The 11,424-nt window shown below is 47.4% G+C and overlaps 1 protein-coding gene across 3 annotated transcripts in view; it reads right to left on the reverse strand.

The window, feature by feature from the left end:
* Positions 1-10,973, reverse strand: part of LOC139545822 (3',5'-cyclic-AMP phosphodiesterase 4B-like) — a 38,427-nt gene extending 27,454 nt beyond the window's left edge. For all 3 annotated transcript variants that reach the window (XR_011669148.1, XR_011669149.1, XM_071354044.1), the window contains exons 1-4: positions 10,733-10,973; positions 6,249-6,902; positions 3,834-3,968; positions 3,362-3,489 (exon numbers count right to left, since the gene is read on the reverse strand). Coding sequence is in view for 1 of the 3 variants with exons in the window: in XM_071354044.1 (XP_071210145.1) it covers positions 3,362-3,489; positions 3,834-3,968; positions 6,249-6,299 (314 nt within the window). In the remaining 2 variants the exon portion in view is untranslated. The remainder of the gene's footprint in view (positions 1-3,361; positions 3,490-3,833; positions 3,969-6,248; positions 6,903-10,732) is intronic.
* Between the last annotated feature and the right edge of the window lie 451 nt (positions 10,974-11,424).

Genomic DNA, 11,424 nt, shown 5'->3' on the forward strand with positions numbered 1-11,424 from the left:
CTATGATTATTATATTATGACAAACCATTATCCACCTGGAAACTACTGAATGGGGGGGGGGGGGGGGTGAACCATTCTCCACCTGGAAACTACTGAAGAGGGGGGTGTGAACCATTCTCCACCTGGACACTACTGGAGAGGGGTATGGCCCGGAGACACCCCGTTCTCCAGCTCACTGAGAGGTCGGGGAGGAGACAGACACTATGATTATTATATTATGACAAACCATTCTCCACCTGGAAATTACTGAAGAGGGGAGGGGGGGTGAACCATTCTCCACCTGTAAACTACTGAAGAGGGGAGGGGGGGTGAACCATTCTCCACCTGGAAATTACTGAAGAGGGGAGGGGGGGTGAACCATTCTCCACCTGGAAACTACTGAAGGGGGGGCGGAGAAAGGGTGACCACATTTAAAATACCCAAATGCGGGACAACAGGATGATTTTACTGAACATAAATACAACACTTTGGCCAAGTTCTTCACGTTTTTACCAATGAATTGTCCAAACTGCATGTCAATCATTTGATTCTCAATCTGTTTCAATGGGAATATGCATTTATATCTTCCTCAACTACTGTCTGGTGAGAACATCAGAGCAGATGGTGTTCACAAACTATATAGCCCAGGGCTGCCCAACCCTCTTCCTGGAGATCTACTGTCCTGTAGGTTTTCAGTCCAACCCTCTTCCTGGAGATCTACTGTCCTGTAGGTTTTCAGTCCAACCCTCTTCCTGGAGATCTACTGTCCTGTAGGTTTTCAGTCCCTCTTCCTGGAGATCTACTGTCCTGTAGGTTTTCAGTCCAACCCTCTTCCTGGAGATCTACTGTCCTGTAGGTTCTCAGTCCCAACCCTCTTCCTGGAGATCTACTGTCCTGTAGGTTTTCAGTCCAACCCTCTTCCTGGATATCTACTGTCCTGTAGGTTTTCAGTCCAACCCTCTTCCTGGAGATCTACTGTCCTGTTAGTTTTCAGTCCAACCCTCTTCCTGGATATCTACTGTCCTGTAGGTTTTCAGTCCAACCATAATTTAACACACCTGGTTCTACTAATTAGCTGCTCAACAAGACCTTAACTATCTGAATCAGATATGCTACATTAGGGTTGGGTGGACGAGTCAGCTAACCATCCTAAAATCTCATAAGAAATGACTAAAGTGGTGTTTTTGGTGTCACAGTAATGTTGTACTGTGCTATTATACTTGGTTCTGTTATTGTAGAATACTAATGAATCACCACTTCCAAGACAATGACTCAGCTACCGAGGTAAAATTAGTTTTACATTGGATAGGTTCCCCTCTCTCCACTGAGATTCTCTGCCTCTAAACCCTATTACAGGGGCTGAGTCACTGGCTTACTGGTGTTCTTCCATGCCGTCTCTAGGAGGGGTGCATCACTTGAGTGGGTTGAGTCACTGACGTGATCTTCCTGTTCGAGGTTGGCGCCACCCCTTGGGTTGTGCCGTGGCGGAGATCTTTGTGGGTTATACTCGGCCTTCGCTCAGGATAGTAAGTTGGTGGTTGAAGGTATCCCTCTAGTGGTGTGGGGGCTGTGCTTTGGCAAAGTGGGTGGGGTTATATCCTGCCTGTTTGGCCCTGTCCGGGGGTATCGTCGGACGGGGCCACAGTGTCTCCTGACCCCTCCTGTCTCAGCCTCCAGTATTTATGCTGCAGTAGTTTATGTGTTGAGGGGCTAGGGTCAGTCTGTTATATCTGGAGTATTTCTCCTGTCTTATCCGGTGTCCTGTGTGAATTTAAGTATGCTTTCTCTAATTCTTTCTTTCTTTCTTTCTTTCTTTCTTTCTTTCTTTCTTTCTTTCTTTCTTTCTTTCTTTCTTTCTCTCTCTCTCTCGGAGGACCTGAGCCCTAGGACCATGCCTCAGGACTACCTGGCCTGATGACACCTTGCTGTCCCCAGTCCACCTGGCCGTGCTGCTGCTCCAGTTTCAACTGTTCTGCCTGCGGCTATGGAACCCTGACCTGTTCACCGGACATGCTACCTGTCCCAGACCTGCTGTTTTCAACTCTCTAGAGACAGCAGGAGCGGTAGAGATACTCTGAATGATCGGCTATGAAAAGCCAACTGACATTTACTCCTGAGGTGCTGACCTGCTGCACCCTCTACAACCACTGTGATTATTATTATTTGACCCTGCTGGTCATCTATGAACATTTGAACATCTTGGCCATGTTCTGTTATAATCTCCACCCGGCACAGCCAGAAGAGGACTGGCCACCCCTCATAGCCTGGTTCCTCTCTAGGTTTCTACCTAGGTTCCTGCCTTTCTAGGGAGTTGTTCCTAGCCACCGTGCTTCTACACCTGCATTGCTGTTTGGGGTTTTAGGCTGGGTTTCTTTACAGCACTTTGTGACATCAGCTGATGTAAGAAGGGCTTTAAAAATAAATTTGATTGATAGTCTGTGGATATTTGGGTTTTCTCTCCTCAATAGCTATTGAACCAAGCACGCCATGACTCTGAAGAAGGTATATTCTGAATTTGGGTTGGATGGAGAACAATTCACACCTTTTTAAAATAGAATACGATTTGGGATTTCAATCTTCAATAGCTCTTCCACTAAAACACGCCATTACTATGATAATGATATATTCTGAACCGGGGGAAGGATGGACAAAACCCACAGCTTCTAGAGACAAAGGGACAAAACCCACAGCTTCTAGAGACAAAGGGACAAAACCCACAGCTTCTAGAGACAAAGGGACAAAATCCGGGGACATGTGGTCACATGTGGGGGAGGGGTAAGGAGAGAGAGAGAGAGAGAGAGAGAGAGAGAGAGAGTTAGAGAGAGAGAGAGACAGAGAGACAGCAGAGAGAGAGAGAGAGAGAGAGAGAGAGAGAGAGAGAGAAAGAGACAGAGAGAGAGAGAGAGAGAGAGAGAGAAAGAGACAGAGAGAGAGTTAGAGAGAGAGAGAGACAGAGAGAGTTAGAGAGAGAGAGAGTTAGAGAGAGAGAGAGAGGGAGAGAGAGAGAGAGAAAGAGCGAGAGAGACAGCGAGAGAGAGAGGGAGAGACAGCGAGAGAGAGACAGAGAGACAGAGAGAGAGAGAGAGAGAGAGAGAGAGAGAGAGAGAGAGAGAGAGAGAGAGAGAGAGAGAGAGAGAGAGAGAGAGAGAGAGAGAGAGACAGAGAGAGAGAGAGACAGAGAGAGAGAGGATGGTTTACAATGCAACTCAGGTCAACAACACTACATGGAAGTATAGTTGTATATCTATCTATATATTATGTGTGTGTGTGTGTGTGTGTGTGTGTGTGTGTGTGTGTGTGTGTGTGTGTGTGTGTGTGTGTGTGTGTGTGTGTGTGTGTGTGTGTGTGTGTGTGTGTGTGTGTGTGTGTGTGTGTGTGTTACCTGTCTGCGTCTGCAGGTGTGATGGCAATGCGTGGTGGGATGCAGAGGGGCAGTGACGTGGGGCGTGGCACGTTACTCAGGATCTCAGGTGAGCGTGTCCTGTCTCGGGGGCGGAGCCAACACGGAACCTGAATGGACGATAGGATTGATTGATTCACCAGGTAACCAATAGGATAGATTTTATTAAACCAGGTAAGTCTCTTTTGCAATAATAGCCTGACAGGAACCACAATAACAAAACTCTCTCTATGACACACTCACATTTGACACAGTGGTTGTGATACAACTAATATAAGTTTGTCTGCACAAAAACGCTCACACCACTATTGTGCCATGTCTCCAAAACAACTTGTGTAAATATCTTTGTGCAGAAAACTCTCAGGTTTGATCACAAGTAACTGTTGTGTAACTGCTGATGAAATCCAAAGCACATTTCTGCTGTAAAAACATAATATTCTTTCTACTGTTCTACCTGCAAACTAGAGGCCAGCCTCCTGCTCCTCCCCATGCGTAGCTCCGCCCCCAGAGTGGCTCCTGACGTATAGGAGCTGCTGTAGAGCCCTGACTCCGCCTTCTCAGCACAGCCTGACGAATCAGTGTCATTATCCTGGGGAAAGAAAGAGAGAGAGAGCGGGAAAGAGAAAGAGGATGAGATATGATATATTTTTCACCGTTTTTCACCATATTTGGGTGGCACACATCCAGAAGTCAATTTACTGATGGACAGGAAGCAAAGAGGTTAATCTACTGAATGACAGGAAGCATAAAGGGTAATGTTACTGAATGACAGGAAGCATAGAGGGTAATATTACTGAATGACAGGAAGCATAGAGGGTAATGTTACTGAATGACAGGAAGCATAGAGGGTAATGTTACTGAATGACAGGAAGCATTGAGGGTAATGTTACTGAATGACAGGAAGCGTAGAATGTAATGTTATGTGAATGACAGGAAGCATAGAGGGTAATGTTACTGAATGACAGGAAGCATTGAGGGTAATGTTACTGAATGACAGGAAGCATTGAGGGTAATGTTACTGAATGACAGGAAGCATTGAGGGTAATGTTACTGAATGACAGGAAGCATTGAGGGTAATGTTACTGAATGACAGGAAGCATTGAGGGTAATGTTACTGAATGACAGGAAGCATTGAGGGTAATGTTACTGAATGACAGGAAGCATAGAGGGTAATATTACTGAATGACAGGAAGCATTGAGGGTAATCTACTGAATGACAGGAAGCATAGAGGGTCGTGTTACTGAATGACAGGAAGCATTGAGGGTAATGTTACTGAATGACAGGAAGCCTAGAATGTAATGTTATGTGAATGACAGGAAGCATAGAGGGTAATGTCACTGAATGACAGGAAGCATTGAGGGTAATGTTACTGAATGACAGGTAGCATAAAGGGTAATGTTACTGAATGACAGGAAGCATAGAGGGTAATTTTACTGAATGACAGGAAGCATAGAATGTAATGTTATGTGAATGACAGGAAGCATAGAAGGTAATGTTACTGAATGACAGGAAGCATAGAGGGTAATATTACTGAATGACAGGAAGCATAGAGGGTAATGTTACTGAATGACAGGAAGCAGAATGTAATGTTATGTGAATGACAGGAAGCATAGAGGGTAATGTTACTGAATGACAGGAAGCATAGAATGGAATGTTACTGAATGACAGGAATCATAGAGGGTAATGTTACTGAATGACAGGAAGCATAGAGGGTAATGTCACTGAATGACAGGAAGCATTGAGGGTAATGTTACTGAATGACAGGAAGTAGAATGTAATGTTATGTGAATGACAGCAAGCATAGAGGGTAATATTACTGAATGACAGGAAGTGTACAATGTAATGTTATGTGAATGACAGGAAGCATAGAGGGTAATATTACTGAATGACAGGAAGCATAGAGGGTAATATTACTGAATGACAGGAAGCATAGAGGGTAATATTACTGAATGACAGGAAGCATAGAGGGTAATGTCACTGAATGACAGGAATCATAGAGGGTAATTTTATGTGTATCACAGGAAGCATAGAATGGAATGTTATGTGAATGACAGGAAGCATAGAGGGTAATGTTATGTGTATCACAGGAAACATAGAATGGAATGTTATGTGAATGACAGGAAGCATAGAGGGTAATATTATTATGTGAGCTCACTAAATGGAGATTTAGAGAGGCTGCATGCTGGTCTATGGCACCCCATATCTGTGTGTGTGTGTGTGTGTGTGTGTTGTGTATAAGCCCTCTACAGAGAGAGTGTGATCTGCACTGCAGCAGCGTAGCAACAGAACACAGGGGGAATGGAAGGCAGGCTGCTAGTTGCTAGGCAACAGTGTTCCATGTTCCATGCCTCGTCTCCAGTTGTCCAAAGCTCCAGATGTAAAGAGATGCTTCACTGTTGTTATTGTCGAGGCTACACAGAACACACACACATACATACACTGTCTACTACCACAGACTGCAGCCTTGAGGTCAGTGGATGGAAGGGAATCCATCCATTAAGAAGAGGAACTCCTGAGACTGTAGTCCAGGGACACCCCAGTCAATAGATCTCCACGATGTGTGTTTACCCTACAAACGTCTTTGTGTGTGTCTGTGTGTGTGTGTCTGTGTGTGTCTGTCTGTGTGTGTGTGTGTGTGTGTGTGTGTGTGTGTGTGTGTGTGTGTGTGTGTGTGTGTGTGTGTGTGTGTGTGTGTGTGTGTGTGTGTGTGTGTGTGTGTGTGTGTGTGTGTGTGTGTGTGTGTGTGTGTTCCTGTTTCCGTGTGTGTGTGTGTGTGTGTGTGTGTGTGTGTGTGTGTGTGTGTGTGTGTGTGTGTGTGTGTGTGTGTGTGTGTGTGTGTGTGTGTGTGTGTGTGTGTGTGTGTGTTACCTCCTCTTCTCCGGCCAGCGACAGGCGCTGCACGCTGCGACTCTTCTTCATAGTGATTGGCTGATTGTTCTTTTTGGCCCCTCCCCCGGTGCGGACGGGACCAGAACCCAAGCAGCACAGCAGCTGGAGAGCCAGGACCAGAGGGGTCTGGGGTTACAGGTCAGGGGTCAGAGGTTAGGGGTCAGACCAGCCAGGGTCAGACCGGGCCACAACCACGGGTCACGCCCCCATCGGACTCAGCAGCCAATCACCACGAGCCAACGTCTCAGTCCTCCCCAAGCTCTGATTGGCTGGAATCCTGGTTCCTCTAAAATCCCCAAATGTGTAATCCAGTGAGGTGGTGAGGTTAGTAATCTGCAGTCCGATTGGTTGCTTGGAAACAGCGATGAACCCTCGCCATCCTCCGGATTTGTTCTGGGACCAGCAATCCTGTATCTGATTGGTTCGTTGGATTCGGGTTCCGTAGGTTCTGTGGGATGCAAAGTGAGACACCTGCGTGTGATTGGTTCATCTGTGCAACGGAACACCAAAATGTGTAGAATCCCAGCTCTGATTGGTTGAACGGTGCATCTCTGACATGACTGCCACTGTAACCCTGGTTTTGATTGGCAGGTGTATCAGACAACAGGTCAGTATCCTGGACAAAGAGGAACACTGTAGACAGAAAGCAGAGCATGACATTGGTAAAAACATCAATATTAAAAACACAGTCTGAATCCCAAATTACACCTTATCCCCTATATAGTGCACTCCTTTTGACCAGGATGCTAGAGTACTCCTTTTGACCAGGATGCTAGAGCACTCCTTTTGACAAGGATGCTTTTGACCAGGATGCTAGAGTACTCCTTTTGACCAGGATGCCAGAGCACTCCTTTTGACCAGGATGCTAGAGTACTCCTTTTGACCAGGATGCTAGAGCACTCCTTTTGACCAGGATGATCGAGTACTCCTTTTGACCAGGATGCTAGAGTACTCCTTTTGACCAGGATGATCGAGTACTCCTTTTGACCAGGATGCTAGAGCACTCCTTTTGACCAGGATGCTAGAGTACTCCTTTTGACCAGGATGATCGAGTACTCCTTTTGACCAGGATGATCGAGTACTCCTTTTGACCAGGATGCTAGAGCACTCCTTTTGACCAGGATGCTAGAGTACTCCTTTTGACCAGGATGCTAGAGTACTCCTTTTGACCAGGATGCTAGAGAACTCCTTTTGACCAGGATGCTAGAGCACTCCTTTTGACCAGGATGCTAGAGTACTCCTTTTGACCAGGACGCTAGAGTACTCCTTTTGACCAGGATGCTAGAGAACTCCTTTTGACCAGGATGCTAGAGTACTCCTTTTGACCAGGATGCTAGAGCACTCATTTTGACCAGGATGCTAGAGAACTCCTTTTGACCAGGATGCTTTTGACCAGGATGCTAGAGTACTCCTTTTGACCAGGATGCTAGAGTACTCCTTTTGACCAGGATGCTAGAGAACTCCTTTTGACCAGGATGCTTTTGACCAGGATGCTAGAGTACTCCTTTTGACCAGGATGCTAGAGTACTCCTTTTGACCAGGATGCTAGAGAACTCCTTTTGACCAGGATGCTAGAGAACTCCTTTCGACCAGGATGCTAGAGAACTCCTTTCGACCAGGATGTTCGAGTACTCCTTTTGACCAGGATGCTAGAGTACTCCTTTTGACCAGGACTCATACTAAACTATTGTAACACTACAGATCACAGGAAGTTGGTGGCACCTTAATTGGGGAGGACGGGCTCGTGGTAATGGCTGGAGCGGAATAAGTAGAATGGTCTCAAATACATTAATCACATGGTTTCCATGGTTTCCATGTGTTTGTTGCCATTCCATTTGCTCCGTTCCAGCTGTCCTCCCCTCAGCAGCCTCCACTGCTACGGATGCCCTACCTTCAGGCTATGCCCAAACCCTACACCCCAACCCGAGCACTCCTCCCCTCAGCAGCCTCCACTGCTACGGATGCCCTACCTTCAGGCTATGCCCAAACCCTACACCCCAACCCGAGCACTCCTCCCCTCAGCAGCCTCCACTGCTACGGATGCCCTACCTTCAGGCTCTGCCCAAACCCTACACCCCAACCCGAGCCGTTCTCCCCTCAGCAGCCTCCACTGCTACGGATGCCCTACCTTCAGGCTCTGCCCAAACCCTACACCCCAACCCGAGCACTCCTCTCTACCACCTTTGGTCTTTTGGCCCTCCCATGCCTACGGGAGGGGAACTCCCACTCGGCCTAGACACAGATCTTCTCTGTCCTGGCGCCCCAATAGTGGAACAAGCTTCTCTCCCTAATGTCAGGGCAGCGGAGTCCCTGGCCATCTTCCAAAACCGTCTGAAACCTCATCATGAGTATGTTAAAAAAAGACAACTCAGTCTTCTCATCAGAAAAGAAACACACACACACGCACACACACACACACACACACACACACACACGCACACACGCACACACGAACACACACACACACGCACGCACGCACACGCACACGCACACACACACGAACACACAATGACACGAATCCAGAGAAGGCAGGCAGGGACATGCCCACACCATCCTGAGGCAGCTAACTACACACAGTACAACATCCCCATGTAGCTAGCCTCCACAATACAGCATCACCATGTAGCTAGCTAACCTCCACAATACAGCATCACCATGTAGCTAGCCTCCACAATACAGCATCACCATGTAACTAGCCTCCACAATACAGCATCACCATGTAACTAGCCTTCACAATACAGCATCACCATGTAGCTAGCCTCCACAATACAGCATCACCATGTAACTAGCTCGCCTTCACAATACAGCATCACCATGTAGCTAGCCTCCACAATAGGGCATCCCCATGTAACTAGCTCGCTTTCACAATAAAGCATCACCATGTAGCTAGCATCCACAATACAGCATCACCATGTAGCTAGCTAGCCTCCAAAATACAGCATCACCATGTAGCTAGCCTCCACAATACAGCATCACCATGTAGCTAGCCTCCACAATACAGCATCACCATGTAACTATCCTTCACAATACAGCATCACCATGTAGCTAGCCTCCACAATACAGCATCACCATGTAACTAGCTCGCCTTCACAATACAGCATCACCATGTAGCTAGCCTCCACAATACAGCATCCCCATGTAACTAGCTCTTCTTCACAATAAAGCATCACCATGTAGCTGGCATCCACAATACAGCATCACCATGTGGCTAGCTAGCCTCCACAATACAGCATCACCATGTGGCTAGTTAGCCATCACAGCATCACCATGTAGCTAGCTCGTCTTCACAATAAAGCATCACCATGTAGCTAGCATCCACAATACAGCAGCACCATGTAGCTAGCTAGCCTCCACAATACAGCATCACCATGTAGCTATCTAGCATCCACAATACAGCATCACCATGTAGCTAGCTAGCCTCCACAATACAGCATCACCATGTAGCTAGCCTCCTCAATACAGCATCACCATGTAGCTACTAGCCTCCACAATACAGCATCACCATATAGCTAGCCTCCACAATACAGCATCACCATGTAACTAGCCTTCACAATACAGCATCACCATGTAGCTAGCCTCCACAATACAGCATCACCATGTAGCTACTAGCCTCCACATTACAGCATCACCATGTAGCTAGCCTCCACAATACAGCATCACCATGTAGCTAGCCTCCCCAATACAGCATCACCATGTAGCTAGCCTCCCCAATACAGCATCACCACGTATCTAGCCTCCACAATACAGCATCACCATGTAGCTAGCCTTCACAATAGGGCATCACCATGTAGCTAGCCTCCACAATACAGCATCACCACGTAGCTATCTAGCATCCACAATACAGCATCACCACGTAGCTAGCCTCCACAATACAGCATCACCACGTAGCTTGCTAGCCTCCACGATTCAGCATCACCATGTAGCTAGCCTCCACAATACAGCATCACCACGTAGCTAGCTAGCCTCCACGATTCAGCATCACCATGTAGCTAGCCTCCACAATACAGCATCACCATGTAGCTAGCTAACCTCCACAATACAGCATCACCATGTAGCTAACCTCCACAATACAGCATCACCACGTAGCTAGCCTCCACAATACAGCATCACCACGTAGCTAGCCAGCCTCCACGATTCAGCATCACCAGGTAGCTAGCTAACCTCCATCCATTCTGCTATTATGGTCTCTCCTACACACAACATAGACACAACACACACCCACACCATAGACAGACAACACACACACACACACACGACTGGCACGTTGATTATACGTGGTCTACCCTTTTAACGTCACATGTCATTCTACACACGCATTGCTAACGACATCTGTCAGACACACACACACACACACACACACACACACACACACACACACACACACACACACACACACACACACACACACACACACACACACACACACACACACACACACTGCAGGGGGAGAAAACACCACTCACCTTGATCGGTTCAAGATCAATGGAGAGATGCGCTCAGCCTCCACTCTCTGTCTCGGTTTCCCTCTTCTCTCTGACGCTTTCTCTCCCTTCCTCTCTCTCCCTTCCTCTCTCTCTCTCTCTTGCTCTATATCTCTGTCTTCCTCTCTCTCTCTCCCTATCTCTCTCTCTCTCTCTTGCTCTATATCTCTGTCTTCCTCTCTCTCTCTCTCTCTCTCTCTCTCGCTCTCTCTCTCTCTCTCTCTCTCTCTCTCTCTCTCGCTCTCTCTCTCTCTCTCTCTCTCTCTCTCTCTCTCTCTCTCTCTCTCTCTCTCTCTCTCTCTCTCTCTCTCTCTCTCTCTCTCTCTCTCTCTCTCTCTCTCTCTCTCTCTCTCTCTCTCTCTCTCTCTGCACAGTGTGTCACAGTGAAGAAAAAGAAATGCCTGGTAGACTCATGAATAATAGCCGCAGCTCCAACAGCTACCCCCTCGTTCTTTCTACAGTGGTCTTCCCCAATACCCCCTCACCCCCCCCCCTCTTTCTACAGTGGTCTCCCCCTATACCCCTCACCCTTTCCCCCCCTCGTTCTTTCTACAGTGGTCTTCCCCAATACCCCCTCACCCTTTTCTCCCCCTCCCTCTTTCAACAGTGGTCTCCCCCAATACCCCCTCACCCTTTTCTCCCCCTCCCTCTTTCTACAGTGGTCTCCCCCAATA

This window comes from Salvelinus alpinus, chromosome 2 (genome assembly GCF_045679555.1).
Source record: "Salvelinus alpinus chromosome 2, SLU_Salpinus.1, whole genome shotgun sequence".
Classification (NCBI taxonomy): Eukaryota; Metazoa; Chordata; class Actinopteri; order Salmoniformes; family Salmonidae; genus Salvelinus; species Salvelinus alpinus.